The sequence below is a fragment of the Littorina saxatilis genome, linkage group LG14, assembly GCF_037325665.1.
Source record: "Littorina saxatilis isolate snail1 linkage group LG14, US_GU_Lsax_2.0, whole genome shotgun sequence".
Taxonomy (NCBI): Eukaryota; Metazoa; Mollusca; class Gastropoda; order Littorinimorpha; family Littorinidae; genus Littorina; species Littorina saxatilis.
Window position 1 is genome coordinate 14,303,123 of NC_090258.1, and position 22,478 is coordinate 14,325,600.

At 40.8% G+C, this 22,478-nt stretch overlaps 2 protein-coding genes and 2 long non-coding RNA genes across 4 annotated transcripts; 2 read left to right on the plus strand and 2 right to left on the minus strand.

Moving 5' to 3' along the window:
- Positions 1-429: 429 nt before the first annotated feature.
- LOC138947183 (uncharacterized) lies at positions 430-3,486 on the plus strand. The gene is made up of 2 exons (XR_011449583.1): positions 430-1,041; positions 2,974-3,486. It is a non-coding gene; the product is annotated as an uncharacterized lncRNA (long non-coding RNA).
- Positions 1,590-4,866, minus strand: LOC138947184 (uncharacterized). The gene is made up of 2 exons (XR_011449584.1): positions 4,412-4,866; positions 1,590-4,228 (listed from the first exon to the last, which is right to left on the minus strand). It is a non-coding gene; the product is annotated as an uncharacterized lncRNA (long non-coding RNA).
- Positions 4,867-10,901: 6,035 nt separating this feature from the next.
- LOC138947186 (uncharacterized) lies at positions 10,902-13,475 on the plus strand. Its single transcript, XM_070318622.1, has 5 exons — positions 10,902-11,011; positions 11,332-11,505; positions 11,639-11,729; positions 11,999-12,147; positions 12,698-13,475. The coding sequence occupies exons 1-5, from the start codon at positions 10,917-10,919 to the stop codon at positions 12,702-12,704; spliced, it is 516 nt and encodes a 171-aa protein (XP_070174723.1). The 5' UTR covers positions 10,902-10,916; the 3' UTR covers positions 12,705-13,475.
- A 210-nt stretch (positions 13,476-13,685) lies between these two features.
- On the minus strand, positions 13,686-22,023 carry LOC138947185 (uncharacterized). Its single transcript, XM_070318621.1, has 19 exons — positions 21,510-22,023; positions 21,245-21,316; positions 20,971-21,099; positions 20,789-20,860; positions 20,517-20,645; positions 20,256-20,312; positions 19,966-20,010; positions 19,630-19,665; positions 19,249-19,371; positions 18,734-19,037; positions 18,221-18,427; positions 17,568-17,643; positions 17,150-17,173; positions 16,644-16,868; positions 16,203-16,273; positions 15,965-16,069; positions 15,603-15,814; positions 15,070-15,234; positions 13,686-14,867 (listed from the first exon to the last, which is right to left on the minus strand). Exons 1-19 carry the CDS (start codon positions 21,830-21,832, stop codon positions 14,618-14,620), a joined length of 2,625 nt encoding a protein of 874 aa, XP_070174722.1. The 5' UTR covers positions 21,833-22,023; the 3' UTR covers positions 13,686-14,617.
- Between the last annotated feature and the right edge of the window lie 455 nt (positions 22,024-22,478).

The following is a 22,478-nucleotide window of genomic DNA, read 5'->3' on the forward strand; positions in this document are numbered from 1 at the left end:
GGACGCTACTCTTGCCCAATATTTTCCTGCTTTCGGTTCGGCACTTACCAGACATGAGTAAAATATCAATGTCATAATTCCATGTTTAGACTTTATGAGCAGTATACAGCGTTCTCTGTGGTGACATTGCAACATTGCAGCCCCCCCCCCCCCCCCCCCCTCTTAATACGAACCTCACCTGAACTTGCATGTTTATTCGGGATTTGCACTTTCCTAGTTTGCGGTGATTTTTGATGCAGTGTGAAGCATGTGTCGATTGTTCAAATGTTTAAGTGAATGTTGTCAACGTGTGGACTAAAGCTACCAACCGGAAGATGAAGAATGATGTATTGGTCTTCCCTATTCGCTAGATTGGTGCTGAGGGGCTGAACTCCGTAAGTCACAACTGTCCACAGTACTCCCATGATTTTGAATTCACCATTTTTTGCTCTCTTAAAGGACCAGACCACGCTGTTTTAAAGGTTATTAGAACCACTAAGCGATGACTGAAGGTTAGAGAAATGCACCTAAAGATTCCAAAAATGTAAAGAAATTCACCGATTCGTAGCTTAATCATTGTGATTTAATTAAAAACGTTCCGCCAAATTCGTCTGCTAAACGAGACTTCGAAATGGCCGCCAGTAGACGAGAACCGGCTGTGACGTCACTTTGTGTTTGGAAACCGAAAGTTACAGCTTACGCTCAAGTGGGCGTTTGCCTAAATCGAGCATCAACAGCACGCCGAAGGAATGCGCACGGCTGCTGATAGCTATGAAGTATAGAAAAAAGGTTCAGGCATCAGTTGTCACCTTTTTCCGATGGGCTTACAACTTCTGCAGCAAGACTGATTAACTGGAAACGGCCAACACGATGTGCTGTGTTTCGCGACACTTTCTTCCAATGCGAACGCAGTTAAGCCGGCAAGAAAACCTGGCACACACAAAACAGCTGTTGCCTAACGCAGTTCCAGTTCCGACAATTGTTGACCACTCACAGGAGGTCAGAAACCGGATACCAATGTCATCAGAACGATCTGCTTTCACTAAACGCAGACGAAAGGAAGTGAGTACATGTATACTGAATGTGTTCTGTAAGGGATAGGGGTTCAGTGTCACTGGGCGTTTTTGTCAGACTGACAGTATTTGTAGTGGAATGGCATCTGTTCCTAATTTTAAGCACATGTGTTAAGATTACAGATTAAAACATATATCTGTTACTACATGCCCGTCCCCATGCACCCACCTTAAAGTTCCCTCTCTCTCTCCCTCTTTTACACTCACCTGGGTAATCGATGAGTCTCAGGTTTAATCAGTGTCCGTCCATATACACATAGACATTCACACAAACACACACACGTTGTTATAGTTGTTATCTTTTAATTCAGTGTTGTATTAAATGGATAAAGAAATCGTTAATACAGCAAGCTTGCATGAATAATTTGCTGTTGTCCTTTTTTTCAGATCAGGTTCTGTAATACAGTAATTATAATTAATACAAGTACAAATTCATGTTTGCAGTCATACTCATAGTGTGTGAGTGTGTGTGTGTGTGTGTGTGTGTGTGTGTGTGTGTGTGTGTGTGTGTGTGTGAAAAGCACTTTGATACTTAAAACATCTGTGTTATTTGATTTTATTACAAAACTGCAGTCAGAATATTAAGCAGACCTATTCCAACAATACATTTTGATCAGCAGTAAATGTAATGTCAAATTATGAACAACAATCATGTGAGCAGATATATCTAACAGAAACAAATAGTCTAGCAAAATAATACAACCAAACTGTACATGTATGGACATCATCATCCACATAAAAAAAATTGATTGTAGGAAGAGCACTCTGTGTTATTACCACTGCTTCAGTCAAACTGCCAGTTCAACTTTATCTCTGTGGGTTGTTTTTTTCTCTCAGAGTAACATGGGAAAAAAACCTTTAAAAAACTTGCATGCTACAGAGCTGGATTGTTTCTAGTGATCATGCAGCATGATTTATCCGCATAGAAAACTACTGAAACACCTAAACAGAAATAACAATGTCTACAGAAAAAATCCACTGTTTGATTGCTGTCTGTAGTACTCCTCTTGCTAACAGTGGCATTAAAATAATTAAAATAGCTATGCTCTCTTGGGGGGGGGGGGGGGGGGGAAGTACTCTGAGTACTTTTTGTGTCTACATAGGCAAAACAAAACTATGCAATGTTTCAGATTTCCTGACCCACCCTATGTTTTTCCTCCTTATCCTGGACTATTTTGGACTCTTACAAAAATGTACTTCAAAAATGACAAATCTTAATTTTGCAGGCTTACAAGGAAATTGACTCTTCTCTTACAACCAGAATACACCATGATTTCAAGCAAATAAAAAACTACATGCACCTGAGAAAAAAACCACTTTAATTCAAGAAGTTAGACCTCCTAACCCCAGCTTTTCAATTCAATTCAATACGTTGTTGATGTTGATTATGGAGCTTAACGTCCTCCCAGGTAACTAGGGACCTATATTGGGACATGATTTTTTATACAATGTTAAAAGTGTAGGGTGTAATGGGGGGGAGGGGGACTGCAGGGTGACGGGGTGTAGTCGCTAATAAATTTAAAGGTGCGTTTATTATCTAATATACCAGACATTTTGTTTTGGCTGGTGTACAGAATAACATCACATAAAATCGCACTCGCAAAACATACAAAACACATAAAATGTACACATCAGTACACACATAACCCAAACCACGCATATCCATACCAGCACCATCACACACATATCCACATACATACTCTAGTTTGTACATTATAAAAATAAATACATTATGATTAATATCATTACTAGTCAACTTAAATTCAGGCTCAAAATAGGTCTTAAGATGGATGTTATTTAGTGTAATGAAGAGATTATAAAAACCAAAAAAAGCTATGAGAAAGAAAGTATGAAAGAATTATGCCCATTCTCCAGTGAAAGTTCTGCTGATTGTGGTAACTTTTTTTTCTGTCTAAAACAGGCATCAGGTTAACTGAAGGAGCTGTTTGAGGGGGTGGTGATCCTAACACTGGTCTATGGCAACACTGGCCTATGGCAGCTACAACAAAGCTCTGCATACACAGCAAGACTACAATGCAACAGTGCCCAGACTTTGACTGCTACAGCTAGACCAGTTGACAAAGCTCAAGTTGTCACCAAGCAGGACGCCCCAACTGGTGACCAACTATATAGACTGAGGCTGCCTATCTCCAAATCTGCCAAAGCAAGAATTGTTATACAAGCTCCACATTTCTGTTTGCACTTTAAGCCGACCTTAAGTATGCAATGGTTATGCACATCCCCCCCCCCCCCACACACACACACCCCGCAGTTGAGAGTTGTAATGTACCTTTTATTTATCTTACATATATTTGAAGCCTGTGTAGCTCTGTGACAGAAAGAGGTCTCTGATGGCAGTGACCAGACAGGCAGGAAGAACTTTCCTGTTCTTTCGGAAAGTCAGTGAGTGTGCAACTTGTCGGTATGTTCTGAACACATCAAAACATGTTCTTTAATTTAAGCTACATAATATCATGTGGATGCACTGATTGGGTGTAAATAATAACAGCAATTGGTACAGTCAATTCACTAAATGTGCAACAGAACCCTAATCATCAGACATTTTACAACAGCAAACTTCAACAGTCCTTTTACTTTCCTGAATGTCATTATTATTTATTAAAACATGCATCTAGAGCAACATACATATAAATCTTCTTTTATTAAAGTTCATCTGAAATTCAGGCTGCTTTCCCATGCAAAGTACAAATGCAAGTGTCCATAAACCAGGGTTTAATACATGTAGTATGTGAGTGAGTTCTGATGAAAAAGTGATTGTGTTGTAATATTGGTTATTACTGAGTGTTGATGTTACAATGATTACATTATAAAAACAACAACAACAGAACAATGTGAAGAGCAAACTTCTTCTGTGGGCATGCAAGTGAGTTAATCTTGTGTGTGTGTGAAACTATATGTGCCTGAGTGTTACAAATTTAAATGACAACAGTTTTCTTGATAGCCTTTAAAAACAACAACAAATACATACATTTAACAATCAAACAAATATAGGCACCTCAAAAAAAGTTGTATGTACACCTTCGTGGCTGGTGATGCATTCTTGCTCCCCTGCAAGTTTTCATTCTACAATGTACCTCAGGCTAGCTTCCTCTCTCTCTCAAATCTGCCCCTCCCACACAATACAACAGGTACAGTGGCCACTCTGACACCAGTCTCTGAAATAATCAAGAACAGTTAAAACTGCGATGAGCTGTTGTTCTTTTACTCGTGCATGCAATGCATGAACACTTAAACAATATCCCACTTATTCGCGAGTGCGTTGACAAGGCGAGAGTGAAAAAAATAGCACAGACTCGAAAGCAGACGATAAGTTCAGCACAGAGAGCGGGCGTGTTTACCTTTGATCGCTGAGACAAACAGAGTCGCAATTTTCATCGTCACTGTCTTTTCACTACTGCTGGAAGTGGCCTCCGCTCCTCATCTTTCATGCTTGATTCGAGGAGAGAAACTGGTAGTTCGAACATGTACGGTTCAATTTCGTCTGCAGTTACGCTTGTTGCCATGTTGGTAAACAACCATCTTCACACAGTGTGACGTCACGGATAATTTATTCATAAGCCAGTCTCGCGAAGATCACGCGGCACAATGGCGGGTCGTTTTGGAGAAGAAATCCGTCGCTTCGGTCACAAAATTCGTCGGATTACGGCCTTAGAAGATTCCGAAGTAAACCAAACATTGTTGAAGACGGTAAGAAAGTGGTTTTCTAACTAACTGCAAACATCGGGAAGTGTTCGGTCGCGCAGGAACACGATTCGAAGCGTTTTTGACGCTAAAACAGCATGGTCTGGACCTTTAAAATCTAAGAAGATCAAGCGGTCGTTCAGCAATGAGTTTGTGAATTCAGTTACTTCTCTTTATTGTTACAAGACCCAACACAGGGTCTGTTATTTTATGAAAACAAATTGCAACACAAATTGATTCTTCCTCCTCCTCCATCTCAACAATATGGCGCCAAGAGTCCCGAGTGCCAACGCGAGGCTTCGACTGCCGAGTGATTCCGAACGATTCCGAGATTCCGCGGAAATGACGTCACTGACGTGGATATAGCATGGGGGACTAGAGGCACGGACCCGTGGATATAGTCACTACCTAATCCCAAAGACATATATGCCTGGTAAATAAACCTGACAGGACTCTTTACTTTGAATACTTAAATTCAAGCAAACAAGCAATGATTACAACATCTGGAATACAAAGGAGAAGTGGTATGAGAGATGTTGTATGGTGAACAATCACTGCAGTGCTGAAACAACACGTGTTCAATCTGTCTCAAACACACGCCGAAGTGCACAGGAGCTTGTATCAAATCGCCGGTCGATCATTATTTACAGTCCACTACTACGACATACTACTACTATATACAGGAGCTTGTATCAAATCGCCGGTCGATCATTATTTACAGTCCACTACTACGACATACTACTAGTATATAGTACTAGTAGTATGTCGTAGTAGTGGACTATAAATAATATATAGTACTAGTAGTATGTCGTAGTAGTGGACTGTAAATAATGATCGACCGGCGATTTGATACAAGCTCCTGTGCCGAAGTGGGAAAGGTATAGGGGCAAGCACTCAATGATCTCACAGTGTGCAGTACAGTCCCTTTCCGAAACATCGGTTCCCCGATAGCGCAGATGATATCTTGTTGCAATCGGTTCTCTGATACTATTAATACTAGTGATAGTGTAGCGTGTGACTTGACTTGTGGCCTATGATGATGGACTTATAACGGGGAGGGCAGGCCGTTGTCGACTTGATGTTGTTCATAATTTGAAATAGTTTTAGAAGACCAAATAAACTAAGGGAGTTGGGGGGAAGAGCTTAAAAAGTCCACTTTTTCCCCCCCTTATCTATCTATCTATACATATAAATAAAAGAGTGTCTGTCTGTCTGTGTGTGTGTGTGTCTGTGTCTGTCTGTGGTCGCCATACCTCAGAGATGGCAAAAGATAAGCACAAGGTATTTTGCATGCACACTGCAATGGACCCACAAATGTGCACCTGGGTTTTAGTTTCTCCAGACATTGTTTCCTTCCTCGGATAATTACCCTCCCCATCTATCAATACAGTCTACATAGTGCAAGGGAGGTAAGTCATAGTTTGTCACCCACGGAAGGGAGGTAACTCTCATCAAACCAGTATACCGTGTCATTCTCAAGGGTTACCCCCCGCCCACTATCATCCCGCCGCCCCCCCCCCCCCCCCCCACACTAACCCTGCCCCCTGCTCCCCCTCCCAGCCTTCCAGATCATCGCGAATAATGTTTACGAAACGATCGCCTCAGTGAAAGATCACGAGAATTTACAGATTTCTCTCCCCTGTTCAAAAAGGTATGACGCGCTCACTCATGAGGTATGCGTGCTTTGATCAGACGGTAACTACAGTGGGTGTGAGAAGGGGTAAACAAATCACGAAGAACACGTTGAACCAAATAGAAACTTGCCTTGCCTATACATCCAAATGTATGAGCTCACACTGTCATTTTTCTTATCCACATTGGAATAAGATTCGAGAGGTTTCTGAGAGAGGGGAGAGCAGAAACACCCGGGCGAAGCCGGGCCTGACTGCTAGTATATATATATATTGAGAGAGAGAGAAAGAGAGAGAGAGAGAGAGAGAGAGAGAGAGAGAGAGAGAGAGAGAGAGAGAGAGAGAACGAACTTTATTACTCAAGGATGGAGATTTTAGAGAGAGAGTGAGAGAGAGAGAGAGGAGGGGGGAGGGGGCAGATAGACACACACACACAAATTGTTTTGTCTGTATGACTAGCTGCGGATTTCATATCGGTGGCATTTTTTCCCAGATCAACTTTTCACTGATATGTATGACCAGAAATTACCGACTAATTTGACCCCAAAAGAAGGCGGGGCTTACCTGTCAAATCCAAGATTTCTGCAGACGACCTTGGCGTCCGTGTCGTTCCATCCGTCATCACATACTGTCCCCCATTCACCATCCTTCTTCACTTCCACACGACCTTCCTTGGGTGACGACCCTCCGACTAACCGAACTGTCGCTGATTGGTGTGAATGCAAAAAGCATTTAGTTTAAAGAATTAATAAAGATAGCGCAGAAACATTCGTTGTTGATAAGTTTATTTTAAGGGGAAACCAAGTACATTGACTCGTTGTTTTGTGTGGTCGACAGAAGAATACTAAATCACGTGAGAGACATAGAGAAAATAAGGACTACATACCATTGCTGTACACGGTCAAAAACGTACTTTTGTGTGTGTTTTTCATCCTACGTCTCACGTGAATTAAAAGAGCAGGATTTTGTTTTCATTTGCGCATGCCGGTCATTTTATTGCCACGATCGGGTGAAGGTTTTCGGTGAAACGACACTTTCCTGAACGGTAAAACGTAACAACGCTTTAGCTACTGTCACGGGTAGCTGGGCGGCACCAACTTTAATAATACTGAAAAACGTGAAACGGTGAAACGAGACCAAACCGTTTCCAATACTCCCTTGACCTCGAGCTAAACGTACGTGATCTCAAGGCAAAGCACGTTGTCGGTTATTACACGGCCGCAAGCGACCGCTGCCATAACAAATCACAAACTCCGACGTGTATATCTTTGAAACACGTGTGGTTCACATCGATCAGAGTCTGCACAATATACACTCTTCAAAAAAAGTTAAGGATCGGTTGAAAAAACGGATCTAATTATAAAAAAATGCCAAAAAATTAAACATCGACATAATAATTAAAAGATTAATGTGTTTGAATTAACAAATGAACAATGAGTCTTGACCTAGAATTTTGTTTGGCAGGCAGAGTTATTTCCCTTTGTGGGACTTCTCAAAAGCTTCTGCATTTTGGAAGAAAAAGGGTGTTTTTTATAGCCCCATGAAATTTGCAGAACGCATGCCAGGGCAAAAGGTTGTGATGCACGTGCTACAACAGGGTCCTGGCTATGAACATCGCTCACCAGCTTGTGTTTAAAGGTTGACACGCTGACACAATTATGCAGAGTAGCAACATGCCCCCACAAAGAAAACTGAGCGATTTGAATATAGAAAGGGCAATAGGATGGCTACAAGACGGTGTTGCTGCCAGGCAAGTGGCCCAGAGGCTTGCAGTGGCTCCCTCTGTCATCATCAGACTAAAACAGAGATTCCAAGCAACTGGAAGAGTGCAGGAGCGACAACGTTCTGGTCGGCCCAGAGTCACCACACAAAGAGAGGATCGCTTCATTCAGAGGCAGGCCATGCAACAAAGAATGGCTACGGCAAACAACATTAGGCAACGCCTACAAGCTACCACCAACACTGTTGTTAGTGGTCAGACGATCCGAAACCGCTTACACAACTTTGGCTTGTCCGAGGAACAACCCTGACTGCTAATCACCGAGCAGCTCGCCGAGCCTGGTGCACTCAACATGTGAGGTGGCAACGTCAGCAGTGGGCTCAGGTGTTGTTTACAGATGAGTCCCGCTTTTGCTTGGAACCTGCTGATGGTCGCATCCGAGTGTGGAGGCATCGCGGAGAGCGCTTCGCAGAAGGCGCTGTTCTGGAACGACAGCGTTTTGGCGGAGGCTCTGTGATGGTCTGGGGAGGGATCAGCACACGTCCAAGGACACCTCTGTACCATGTAGTGGGCAACTTGACCGGTGTCCGCTACCAGAATGAGATCCTGCAACCCCGGGTCGTTCCAGCCCTCCAAGCGATTGGCCCTCGTGCGATTCTTCAGGATGACAACGCACCTCCCCATCGCTCTACAGCTGTAAACACCTTCATCCAGCAGGCCAGGGTCAACAGGATGCTGTGGCCAGCCAACAGCCCGGACCTGAACCCCATAGAGCACATGTGGGACGAGCTTTGTCGTCGGGTACAGCAACATCACCCTCCTCCTGCCAATCTGGGTCAACTGCTGCAATGGCTCCAGCAGGAGTGGAATGGAGTTCCCAGAGCATTCATATGCAACCTGATCCACTCCATGCACCAACGATGTGTTGAATGTCTGGCACACAACGGAGGGCACACGCGTTATTGACACTGATTCACATTGTTGTGAATTCCATTTTCGAGGGTTGTCACGTTTGACACACTCTAGCTAAATTGTCGCTGCCGCGTTCGATCTTTGCTTTGTTTGTCATTACTCCTTGGTTGTTCAATTATATAATTTTAAAAAAATGAAAGAATTCGGTCTTGTCTGTTTTGTGTGGCGTGCTTGTAAAAAAATGATCCTTAACTTTTTTTTAAGAGTGTACACATCGGAGTAAGTTATTCGCCGCGATTGTGGTTTTAACTGGTCGACCATTATTTCCGGAGAACATCAATATCAAGGCGGCGACAGTCGAGGACGAAAGGAATGTTTTCTTTAAAGTAACACATGTGGCTGTAGCTCAATAATTAATTCATTTTGGTCACTTGTACAAATAATCTCATAAACGTCCTTTAAAGTTGATAGAAGGAGGATTGGCTACAGTATTCGAACACAGAAAAAAATTGTTGGTACGATATTTTCGAGAAAAAGAATTCGTAGGCCTAAACATTATTCAACAAGGCCTTTGGCGTAATCGTCACCGGAAGTCAAGGGAACTCCCTACTTCCGCCACTACTGCCGCTATCAATTGACAAGTACAACATCACTATGTCGTCGCCATCGGTAAGTTTCAAAGGCCGTGCAATAACTTTTCGCCCCTAACTTAAGTCTATTTAGATTTGGGATCCAAAAGTGTTCTACATTATCAAGAAGAAGAAGAACTGGAAGCAATCTGTCGACATGAGAGTGACAGAGTGAGAGTCATTCATGTCACTACCGCAAAAACCGCCCCACTCGCATTTTCTGAGTTTGACGGTAAGAGTAAGCATACTCGTAGATCTTGATAATTATAAAGGGTAACAGCCTTCATGAACTTTGGAGCATAGGCTGTATGCCTCTTAGCTTCTTTTTGCTTTCGATGGGTTGCTTCTAGATCTGTCGTAATCCCTGTAGCACTACATCAATCATTCAATGTACTTGTGGACTTTTGCTCAGAACATGTAAACAGCATAAAGTACTCGGTTGGTTTTTAATTTTCTATTATTCCTTGGTCATCACTTGTTTGATGGATGATGCCCTCCTTCCCTCTTTGCTCCCTCTAGAATCATGTGCAAAGAATGTGACAGAAGAAGACTTTGACTGTCTAGCAGTCCTAACCTAAGTATTTCTCTCATAACCCCACCCATACCCCCAGGTGTGTTCTCATATACATTAGTTTGATGAGAAAATTTGCTAGTAAAAACTGGTTTGGCACTCACAGATGACAAAAAGAGTGGAGAGCTTACCAGATGTATTTCTACATGCTGAAGATACAACTAATTTATTATTGTTGATTTCAGACAAGCCGGAGTGATCATGAAACAGACTCACCTGCACCCCACAGAGGGAGAGGAAGGAGGAGAGGAAGGGGAGGGGGAAGAGGAGGTGGTCAGCCTCAAGAACAAGATCAGGTGTGTTTTCATGTCCATTACTTTGAGAACATTTGCTATTTTGGCTCTAATAGATGAGACTGAAGAGCTTACAATTAATTATATGAAAATTAGTTCTACATGCTGAAGATACAACTATTTTATTATTGTTGATTTCAGACAAGCCGGAGTGATCATGAAACAGACTCGCCTGCACCCCACAGAGGGAGAGGAAGGAGGAGAGGAAGGGGAGGGGGAAGAGGAGGTGGTCAGCCTCAAGAACAAGATCAGGTGTGTTTTCATGTCCATTAGTTTGAGAACATTTGCTATTTTGGCTCTAATAGATGAGACTGAAGAGCTTACAATTAATTATATGAAAATTAGTTCTACATGCTGAAGATACAACTATTTTATTATTGTTGATTTCAGACAAGCCGGAGTGATCATGAAACAGACTCGCCTGCACCCCACAGAGGGAGAGGGAGGAGGAGAGGAAGGGGAGGGGGAAGAGGAGGTGGTCAGCCTCAAGAACAAGATCAGGTGTGTTTTCATGTGTACATTACAGTGAAATCTGTGGTATCCATACTGGTCTTATCCAAATACCCTGTGATATACAACTGGGGAATTACCCAAATACGTATTACTTAGTCTGAATCTGACCTGTGGTATCCAACTACCTGTGGTATCCAACTCTTTTTGTCTGGGCCCCTTCGTTGTTGGATACCACAGGTTTCGCTATAGTTTGAGGAGAAAATGTGCTAGTTTGGCACACATAGATGAGAGAATTGGAGAAGTTACCATTAGATGTAAATTAGTTCTTCATGTTGAAGACACAAATGTTTTATTAATGCTGTTTTCAGACATGTTCCACAAGTAACGAAAGAGGAGGAGACAGGGGGAGAGGAAGGAGGAGAGGAGGACGAGGGGCGACAGCACAGCAGCGGGGCTCTTCAAGTGGCAGGGGGAGAGGTGGTCGAGGGAGGTGGGATGTGGCCGGCATCCCCACTGCGCAGCAGCACAGGAATAACTTGCAGGTGTGTTTTTAATTAATTTGACATTATTATGAGGAGATATGAATAGCAAAGTCTTTCGCATGTATACACAGATAATGATAACAGCACACATGTTTCATTTTAAAACATGTTTGTTGTCTTTACATTATTACAGACTCAGATCCAACAGCTGGATATTGCACAACTGCGACAACTGGCCCTCGACCTGGCTGTTGCACAACCAGGTCTTGTTTTTGACATGCTTGGTAAGTAACTTCTGCTTTATGGTGTTCTGATATAAGTTTGCTCTTGTCATTATTGTGGTATTTTGTGTGAGCTCTCTATGTAGTATTTTGTTTCTGCATTCTGCTGAAAGTATTTTTTCAATGGTTTTGTTGTTGTTGTATACAAAAAACAAAACAAAAAAAATATATTTACATCCATGGTGCATTATTGATTTTTTTTACTTTGACATTGGTAATCATAAAATATGTATCATAAATTAAGAAATAAAAATGCTTTCTGTTGAAAACAGCCGATCAGTCGTCTGTGCCAACACCTGCACCATCACCAGACCATGCAGCCTGGCCGGACTGGTGTGTGTGCCGACATTGTCGGCACATGCCCACACCTGCAGAACGGATCTGCTGCCAGCGCCGCACTCAGTGCATATCAAGAATGCCTGTACGTATGCCCATTTTTTATATAAAAAAGTATTTATTAAAAAAATATTTACATGAAAAAAAAGATAAACACAGTCATGGTCAGATTGTGTACTTGTGCAGGGTAATATAGTTGTATGTAATGATATACAGTGGAACCTGCTAGTACTCATACTATAGTGGACTCTATTATTGTGATTTTCCACTTATAATGAAGAGGGTTTTTTTCCCCCTTGGGTTCTCTCTGTTAGACAAAAATCTAAACTGTAATAGCAAATTTCTTTTAGTGAACGACTTTCCTCTTCCCTTGAAGTTCACATTGGTATGTAGTCCTTGGAGTCCAATTATTATTATTTATTTATTTTTGTATTTCTTATTTTTGTATTTGAAAAAAAATGAAATTTGGATATTTACAACGCGCTTTATCTTTGCTGTGTAGGAAACTAAAAGCGCGGCAAAGGTCGCACTTTACCAGGCGCCCCACTCAAGGCCCAACAGGGATTCGAACCCGGGTCAATGTGATGTGTTGTTACTTTGATGATTACAATTATTATTTCTTTTTTCTTTTGCAGGAGATGAACATCATTTTACATCCGTTCGTGCTACACCTGAGCAGGAGGCAGCGGGTGGACATTTTGGTGTTTGCGGAAGAGGGAGGCGAAGCCGCCTCCAATCGCCATGCTGCCTATCGCCAGTTTGTTTTCTGGCAGCATGGTCGTTTGGGGGCTGGTAACAGGAGGGCTATCCCTTCATGTTGTGTGTGGGCCATTCGGGATACTTACCCCAGTCCCAACAATGTTTATACAGGATACATTCCAGCGCGCTTGCAGTAGATGGGGTAATTGCTCTTGAATACCGACACACAACATGGAGGGATATTTTTCGTCTGTCTCTTCCTCAAGCACCAAAATGTCCTGAGGACTTGGACATGTTTGACTTTTAGTTTTCAAATTTTTAATTGCCTCTCTGTATGGTTGTAACAGCTGTTTGATTGTTTCCATGGGTTTTTGCACACATTACTTTTTGAGTGCAAGAAAAATATTACAGAAACATTTTGTCTTGAAAATGAGAATGTTATTTTGGTTGACTAGAAAATTATGTTAAAATGGTTTCTTCAGCTGAGCTGTTTGTTTTGTACAAGTTTGTGTTCATTTACTTTGTATGTACTAGTATGACTCCACAAGTTAATTTTAATAAATGTATATTTGACCAACAACAAAACAAGTTCATGTGCCAGCAGTGACACAATGTCATATCATGTAAATTATGCTGTCAGATTTTGAAATTGTGTAATTCTGAATACAGAATCTGAATCACTTCCACTTTTTGTAATGGGTTCAGAAAAAGAAACATGATGTTATTGTTTTTAAATTTATATCACACAACAAACACACAATAGTCTTTAGTCATTTTCAAAGTGGTGTACATCCCTTTATCTGCAGACAACAAACAGTTTCTGTCTTTGTTTTTTGTTTTTTTCTTTTCTTTCAGCAGACATACTGTTGCACAATTACCACACCACAACGCACTCATAAAAACAAATGAACAGACAGACAAATATCAAGTATCGTTACCACCATTATTCTCATATTGTTTCCAGGTAAACATGTACAAAAGCCAACTAAACAGATATGCTAAGTCACGCTTGCAGCCACACATAATAAGAATATACTAACACATGTTGTACAAACCCTCAGTCTCTCTCGCACACACATTAGTATCATGAATAAACAATTATTGTACACAAGCAATATTTTCAACTAAACAAGAAAAGAAAAAAAAAACATGATCACCATGTCACAACCACTCCCTCAGTCCCTGCATTGAGAGGTGGGTTGTCGCTGACATTCCTTTAATTATAATGGGAGGTACATTTTCAGCCGAACATTCCAACATGCTCAATTATAATATGTGTTGCAATGTGAGTTTCTTGTGCCTGCAGCCATTCTATGCCGCCTGAATCTAGCCTGTGAAGCAAAATGTAGTCTAAGGCAATTGATATCAATTTGAAGTGAAAATCATACAACACAGTCTCAACTAAAATGATACAGCTTTGGAAACTATTGATAAATGCTTTTCTTGCAAATTTAGTCTGCCAATGTATAATCACAAAGTTATTACTATTTTTCAAAGTTATTATTAAAATCATTATTCGCCAATGTATACAAGAGCCTCCCATCTATATTGGTGAAATAGCGCAATTTAGGGTCCATGATAAGGCAGCAGATTAAATTAAAAAACTAAACACAGCCATGCCATAGAACTATGCGGGTCTATGCATTTTTACTGGTTACCCACACATACAAACATTGCTGTCTTGAAAAGGGCCTTTCAAAAGTCCACTGGTGTCATATTGTTGTACCTCTCCACATGTCAAAAACAACTGTAACAGAACCGCAGACAAAAAGGGAGGTAATAATTATCCCACTTGACACTCTTTCCTTATGTTCTGCCTCCTTTTGGGCTACTACCAGCTCAACTGCTACCGTCATTCAGGTAAAACGAGATTTTTTCTGTGCAACAAGTTCACTAGTTGGAGGTGGGGAGGTTGCTGCCAGGTGTGTTGACAGTCTCCTTGGGTCCTCTTGTGCCAGAGGTTTTTTCCTGTGCAGTGGCAACGGGTCTTGTAGTCTCATCTCCATGATTCGCAGCTTCAGGGCTGGAATGTGGTGGTAGGTCTTTGGGACCTTCACAGGGAATACCGACCAGCGGCCGGTTTTCTTATTGAAGCATCTGTGATACCTATCAACATAGAACAAGAACAATTATGACTAAAATGCTTGACACTAACCCTTGTAATGGCCTTGAATGTCATAATATAACTAAACATGCCAAGGACATGATCATACATCTAGAACTTGAAGCCTGAATTTACATGTTTGGCCTGTGAAAAAAACAAACAACAAAAACATTGCATTGAGTGTGTTTCAATACATGTACTTACTTCTTTCTGCCATCCTTTGAAGTCGCCAAGGGTCGACCAGCATGAGTGTTGTGGTCCATGGCTGCCAACAGAATCCTGGCTTCATAAACCGGAGGTGTGTACGCAAACCTTTTGCCCGCATACATCAACAAATGTTGGTGAAACACCTCCAGGGGGCATGTGCTCCTGTATGTAAAAAGAAAGTATTATATATAATGGTAGAAGTGAACACGCTTATCATTAAATATTTTACAGTGATGTTCTGCTGATACTGTAGCGATAGGTTTTCTTGTTTATTTACCTCACTGTATGATATAAATCAACCCTGTTACAGCGAAATTCTTATATTCACTATAACAGAGTTCCACTGTATAATGTTGGCCAGCACACATCAGTATGAGCACTACAACTCCTGATTTTTACATCGAGTATTAGTAATTACAAAACCACACAAACAAGTTCATACTTGTTGCACCCACATAATCTCCTTTCATGCACACTGTAAACAGTTCCCTGATTTCTCCCTCAATAGTGAGTAATAATAATCTTCTAACCTGTTTGTGATGACCAACTCTGCTTTCTGGATCAGAGTCTGGTCTAAGACCACAGAGGCGAGCTGTTTCACTAGGGCACGGTCTTCCTGAGGATCAAGCCAGGCCCTCCCATCCTCCCTTTCCCCGCCCAGGTCTTCATGGTCGCAGCACCAGGCACCAGCATCCCAAGAATGTATGTTGCAAACATGTTGCAAAACTCCTCGCCACATACCCTGGAATGGAACAGACACATTCAGAAAACTATACATGCCTGATTTTTTTCAAACTATTGAAATTAGTGCATAATTGTGATTGACGTGCTATTATTATTTGTAAATGAAACCGTACAAATAACCAAACAAGACAATGACCAAACAGGTTACCATGAACTTTGTCTTGGTGTCAGCCTTCTGGCAGCAGAACCAAAAGTGGTTCACTATCGAAGGGATCCACTTTTGCAGCTTGCGACCTTTACTGCCTGCAGCAATCTAAGAAGAAAATGCAAATGTAAAATGTAAAGATACACACACAAACAAACCAAAGAAAACATGAGAAAACCAATAAAGCATTCACAATATTTCAAAATTGTATCAAACTATAACACAATTACAACATACGTACCTTGGCTAGCTTCTTGCCAATATTTTTGGCAACATGCCACACATCAAGGGAATGTTTTTTTCCGATCGCCTCTTTTTGACAAAACAAAGAACAAAATATATTCATTTGCAATATCAAATATTTGGTGCATACATTTTTAAAATGTTTGCTAAAATGACCAGCCCAAATTAAATGAAAAGGGCTTAGCAATGCACACATAATACAATGAACAACAGCTGCTAAAGAGACAATAATGGTGACACACTCTAAACTGTATCCCCAAAGTGGGCAAGAGGTATATTATCTTGAAATTAAGCATTCTAACTCACTGCACTGTCCATCCAGATGGGACTGATGTATGTATAGATAATAAATGTTGCATAATAAATTACCGCTAACATATAATTGACTGTTAATCACACACACACACACAAAGGGGGGAAAAGAGGAAACAGAACATACTCATATCTGCAGCTATTCCCACATGGGCATCAGTGACGACCTCATCAACAGTGGTGTCCACCCGTTCACCTTCAAGCACTACCTCATCCAGTGCCCTCTTAAATCCAACCCTTTCCATGTTCGTGGATTTTCGCTGTGTTTCCCGTTTGTCCACACACTGGACAGAGAGAATCTTTGTGGTCTCAGCCTCCATAAGAGTGTAGCTGCAGTACTGTGCGCAATGACCTATTTGAAAATTCAATGCACCATTAAAAAGTAACCATTTATGATGAAACCTGCAAACAATATTCTCTGACCGGACATCAAAATTGCAAGGCTTTTCTAAGCTCAGTTGTTTGTTAACATGGTTACGAGAACACAGGCAAGCCAATTACTCAAGCGCCTAGACTATATCATTCTACATGATGGTAAATAGCACATTCTAATATTCCAATGACTATGTAAAATTGGGGACATGGTATATATTGGGTCATTGAATAATGCAGGTCTGCAATAATCGTACTGACCTGGTGAATCATTGCGTCCATCTCCTGCACACACACACACACAAAAATGGAATGACATAACAAAATAAATGTTCAATAAAAAGTGCTCTGCCGTCACTTGACAACAGGAAGTCAATTTCAGTGGGTTACATGAAAATGTAACTTTTTCTTTCAGTCTATTTCTCAAAAGCAAGCACGCCTTGATACAATGTCCAAAATTGAATATTATGTCCTGCATCACATCATGTTTTGCTTTTGAGAAATAAAATAGAAAATATAAAGTTGATTTTAGACATTCATTTCAATATTATTGTGGGGTTGGGGGGGTGGGGGGTGGGGTTGGGTTAAGTCTACAGCATTGGATACATTATATTTCTGAAATGGCACAACAGTGACAAAGGGGTCAAACATAAATCACAAAAGAACAACAAACACTCACCCAGAACAACCAAATTTTGCTCTGCCAATGAGTCGAAGATGGCTCGTTGGTGGTCCTTCCATGTGTCCTTCACAGCCTTTATGATAAATGGAAAACAAAGTTATATATCTATATTCTTGTGAGTTGGGACAGTCACTGAGGGACACACAAAGCAAGAATTTTGCCTCACAGACTAGACTATGTCAACTGTTCTAGACAACAACAAAAAATGCCATACTTGTTACAAAACATCTGAATACATAACGAGAATGGGTTGCTTTTAGTTTCTAAACATCATTTGTAACTAGGGTGGCCGGTTGGTTCTGTGGTGAACACGATTCCCCAGGGATACAGCAACCCGGGTTCAAATCCCCGTTGGGCCGTGAGTAGGGCGCCTGTATAGTGCAACCTTTGCCGCGCTTTGAGTTTGCTAGAGATAAAGATAGAGATCAATAATAATAATAATAATAATAATGGACATTTATATAGCGCGTTTCTAGACAATCTACTCATAGCGCTTTACAATATTTAAACAGGTAAAAACAAACATGCATAGATATTAACACAAACTGGCAGGCAAACATAAACAACACAACTATCAATATCCAAATTCCATTTTCTTTCCATTTTATACACACACATTATAAATTATTTTTTAACTGTTTTTTAATTACCTGCACCACATAATGTTTCTGGACAGCCTGGTGGAAGGTAGCACCAGGAAAGGGCAGGTTCAGCACCTTCGCCCACAACGCCAGCTTGGCATAATTATTTCCACTTAGGAGGATACATGTGCTGACTAGAAAATCACCACAGTGAATTTTGTTGGGCAGGGTGGGCTGGGCACACCATGTGTGGCTCACATGGCCTTTCACACATTCCTGAAATTCACAGATCAGATTTGAAAAAAACAAAAATGCAAATGACTTTATAAAAATTCAATGTGTCACTGTCAGTAGGATTACTAGGAACATATACATGTACAAACATAATGAGTTGATGAAGCCTAAGTGCATTCTGAAATCTGAACCATCATGCCACATTTAGTGCTGTTAGACTTAGTAGTGTCCAAGATAAATTCAACATTTTAGTTTTTAACGAATGAACGGCCAGACGGACAGATGAACCAGGTGAGTACATAGACTGACTTTTGCTTCGCATGTGAGTAAAAAATAAAATGTTCTCACCCATCTGAGGTACAGTGCTGAGCCTGTGAAGCCCTCCTTCACGGCAGGAACATGCTCACACCCAGCAGTGGAGCATTTCCTGATGCTCACAGCAGCCAGTGCCTTTAGTTGGTGGACAAATGCTAGGCACAGTGTGCTGTTGCAAATGTCCTGGCACTGGTCTGCTGTGGCTATCCTGGTGATGCCTGGTCCTAACTCCACCTCCTCCGCAGTGTCAGCATCACCTGTCTCTTCGTCCTCCTGCTGGCCGTACGCCACCTCCTCAAAGGCCACCTCGTCTGCCTCCTTGGCATACTTTTCATCCCTGACACATAGGAATAAATAAAAAATAATAATAACATTCAGTGTGCAATACAGTCTGATGTAGATTAGACTTCCCTAGAAGAATGAAACCATTTTAATCATTTTACAACATAAATGTATAAATTCATGTATACATTACATACAAATGAAATAGATTAGAATTTGTTTTATTCTTACAAAAGCAACACATTAATAAGAAATGCAAAACATACACATCCATGGTGAGAAAAAAACTGGCGTCTTGAGATTCCAGCTCGATATCATCGACATCAAAGTCGCTGTCATCACCATCTAAATCACCATCACAGGTTAAATCACTGAATTCAACAGTGATGCTGCACAAGAGAGACATTGAAAACAAAGTTAGCATCACTCAAAATAATAATGTAAGTTGTCAACTGACAAACAAGAAAAAATGTGCCTGCAGTGCCAATCTATAATACTACTACATGTATCTCCGAAAACATAAAAAATCATCAAATGACCTTTATTATCAGAATATTCTCATTGTTTGTGTGTGTGTCTTGTTTTTCATCATTATTATTTTCACATGGTTCTTTACAAATTAGCTTTTTTAATAATACTACACTTACTTGAGAGGGTTGACAAAGGAGCGGTCAATGTTCTGCCTGTAAACATAAAAATGGTAATTATAATGTATTAAAACATGCAAACAAGAACTAGATGTACTGGGTAAATCAAAACACCCCTCAACAGTATCCAGTTTCTGTTGACATTACATTTCATTATCTTGAAAAAACAAGAAGTAATAATTGGTATAACTAAACCAGCAACCAACTCAACAATCAACAATAGTAGACACTAATGACTGCCGTCATTGTAAACTGAGGTAACCGGCTGGTGTTGATCTCTGGCCGACAGTTTGCCAACTCAACTCAAATGCAGATAACAAACAATGACAAGCTTACCGTTTTGACCTCATCCCTTTCCCTTCTTTGGCAGGCTGATCAGTCCTATAATTGAAAAAAAAAGTTATTTATAAATATGATTTGACTATTTAACACACCTTGAATCAATCGATAATGTGAACCCACTGGCACTTGTGGAGACGATTTAAAGTTTAGCATTTAGAACTTTGTAAATAGATAGCGGTTTTTGATTTAAACAAGACAGTTATTTGTGCAAGGGAGACAATATACAACCGGTGTAACCAGCCAACCAAAATCAACACTGCACCATGTTCAGTAAATGCACTCACTTTTCAATCTCAAGTTCTGGCTCCTCCTCGAATGGCTCCACACCTGATAAAGGTGTACTGAAAAATGTCAAACAATCAACTCTGACCATCACCTGATTAAAATGTGTTTAAATGCATGAAACTAGCAAACTGACAAACTGAACAAAATCTGAAACCAATCTTCCCAACATTTCTTTTTTAAGTTTTTGTGAACCCCATTTACTGTCAATAAACGGTCTATGAGTATGAGTATCAATTTACAAAGTACATATATATATTTACCACGGCTTGGACGAACTAGGGACAGAGGAGAGGTCGGGGGTGGTGCTGACTTTCGCTTGCTGCAGGAGCTGCCCTGGGGTGGAAGTTTTCTGCGGAGGCTGTTTAGCAAAGTCTGGTCTCTGCACAGCTCTGTTGAATAAGAACAAAAACAAAATCCATGCACTTTGAAATAAATTCGGTTCCTACATTCACTACACCCAGCTGAGCAAATTGGTAAATGTATCAGAGCTCTGTGTAAAGCTGACTTTCACAATGTATCAATTGACACTGACCTGCTTTCAATATCCCAAGTAGAACATCCTGGTTGAGGGTCAGTCAATGCGGCCTCTTGAATCTGTTGATAGCTAAAAGTAAAACATAAAAATAAGTCAGAAGTCAATACAGCGCTCATTGACTGAAAAAAAAAATGAAACGAATGTTCATCTATAATTATCAGTTTACAAAATACATTTACCACGGCTTGGACGAACTAGGGACAGAGGAGAGGTCGGGGGTGGTGCTGACTTTTGCTTGCTGCAGGAGCTGCCCTGGGGTGGAAGTTTTCTGCGGAGGCTGTTTAGCAAAGTCTGGTCTCTGCACAGCTCTGTTGAATAAGAACAAAAACAAAATCCATGCACTTTGAAATAAATTCGGTTCCTACATTCACTACACCCAGCTGAGCAAATTGGTAAATGTACATCAGAGCTCTGTGTGAAGCTGACTTTCACAATGTATCAATTGACACTGACCTGCTTTCAATATCCCAAGTAGAACATCCTGGTTGAGGGTCAGTCAATGCGGCCTCTTGAGTTCGTTCGTACCTAAAACAGAAAAAGAAGTACAGTAGTCAAGAAAGCACTGATTGACTGGAAACAACACTTTGGTTTTGAAACGAATGTTCGTCACACTGTCACTGTAAATTATTATTTGAAAACATGGTACTCAAAGAGAAAACAAAACAAGCAAATGACAAGAACAAAGGAGGAATTTGAATTGAATTTAAACGATACTTACGCGTCCATGAGGATTCTAGAAAGTTCCGTGTCTGCTTTTGATCTGTTGTGAGGTTTCAACAAATGAGGTGTCTTGGCAAACACCTGTCCTCGGAGGGCCCCCCATCGTTCGAATTGGCTGGTCAAACAAACTTTCAATTTCTCCCTCAGCTTTTTCTTTTTTTTCTTGGCCGAAGCCGTGCTTGCAACTCTGGCAACAGGCACAGCAGGTGGTGTAGGAGGCAAACATACTTTTGGAGGCATAGATCGAAGACGATCTTTCACATCTTGAGAAGCCATCTTTGTTTGTAGGGGAAATCCGTTTCCGGTAAATGTTCTAAACATAGAATCGCCTCGCTATACACTGTCACGTGACTGTTCTAAAAATATCACGGCGAAGGGTATGGGTTTATTTCGAAACTATCTTCAATTATTGATTTCTGACAAACTACAAAGATTTGAATAGCCCCAGTTGGTAGAACACCTAATTTTTATACGCTGCAACAGCTGAAAAAGCCTTAAACCTATGGGTTGAGCTCAATGGGAGTCTTTAAAGGTTACAACATGATACGAATTACCATTCGAAGCGGTACTGTGTGATAGATTGTAATGGTATCAAGAAAAGACCTTTTCAGATATAGCCTTCTGAGACTGCGATGTTAAAGGCATAAAGAAAAGACATTTTCAGAATTGAAAGTAATTAATTCACATAATATCTGAGAGTGCAATGACTTTTCGACCAACCCACTTGCAGCTGACTCGTGGTTGTAAACACAGAACGCGTTAAGTCTGGAGGTTACATATAATTCAAACATACATTCAAAGCAGGAGTGTTAAATGCATTTATAAACAAACTAAACTTTTTAGGGCTGGAAGTAATATACGTCGTTTTCATTTCTGAGACTAAATGTGGTGTGCCATTATTGACTCACATGCGAAGCAAAAGTGAGTCTATGTACTCACCCGAGTCGTCCGTCCGTCCGTCCGTCCG

Coding starts and splice junctions, on each gene's coding strand:
- LOC138947186 (XM_070318622.1), top strand. CDS start 10,917: ATGAAACAGACTCGCCTGCACCCCACAGAGGGAGAGGGAGGAGGAGAG. Junction 11,012..11,331: donor AGCCTCAAGAACAAGATCAG/GTGTGTTTTCAT, acceptor TGCTGTTTTCAG/ACATGTTCCACAAGTAACGA. Junction 11,506..11,638: donor AGCACAGGAATAACTTGCAG/GTGTGTTTTTAA, acceptor ACATTATTACAG/ACTCAGATCCAACAGCTGGA.
- LOC138947185 (XM_070318621.1), bottom strand. CDS start 21,832: ATGTTTAGAACATTTACCGGAAACGGATTTCCCCTACAAACAAAGATG. Junction 20,011..20,255: donor CCAGAACTTGAGATTGAAAA/GTGAGTGCATTT, acceptor TTTCAATTATAG/GACTGATCAGCCTGCCAAAG. Junction 16,070..16,202: donor TTGGCAAGAAGCTAGCCAAG/GTACGTATGTTG, acceptor TTTTCTTCTTAG/ATTGCTGCAGGCAGTAAAGG.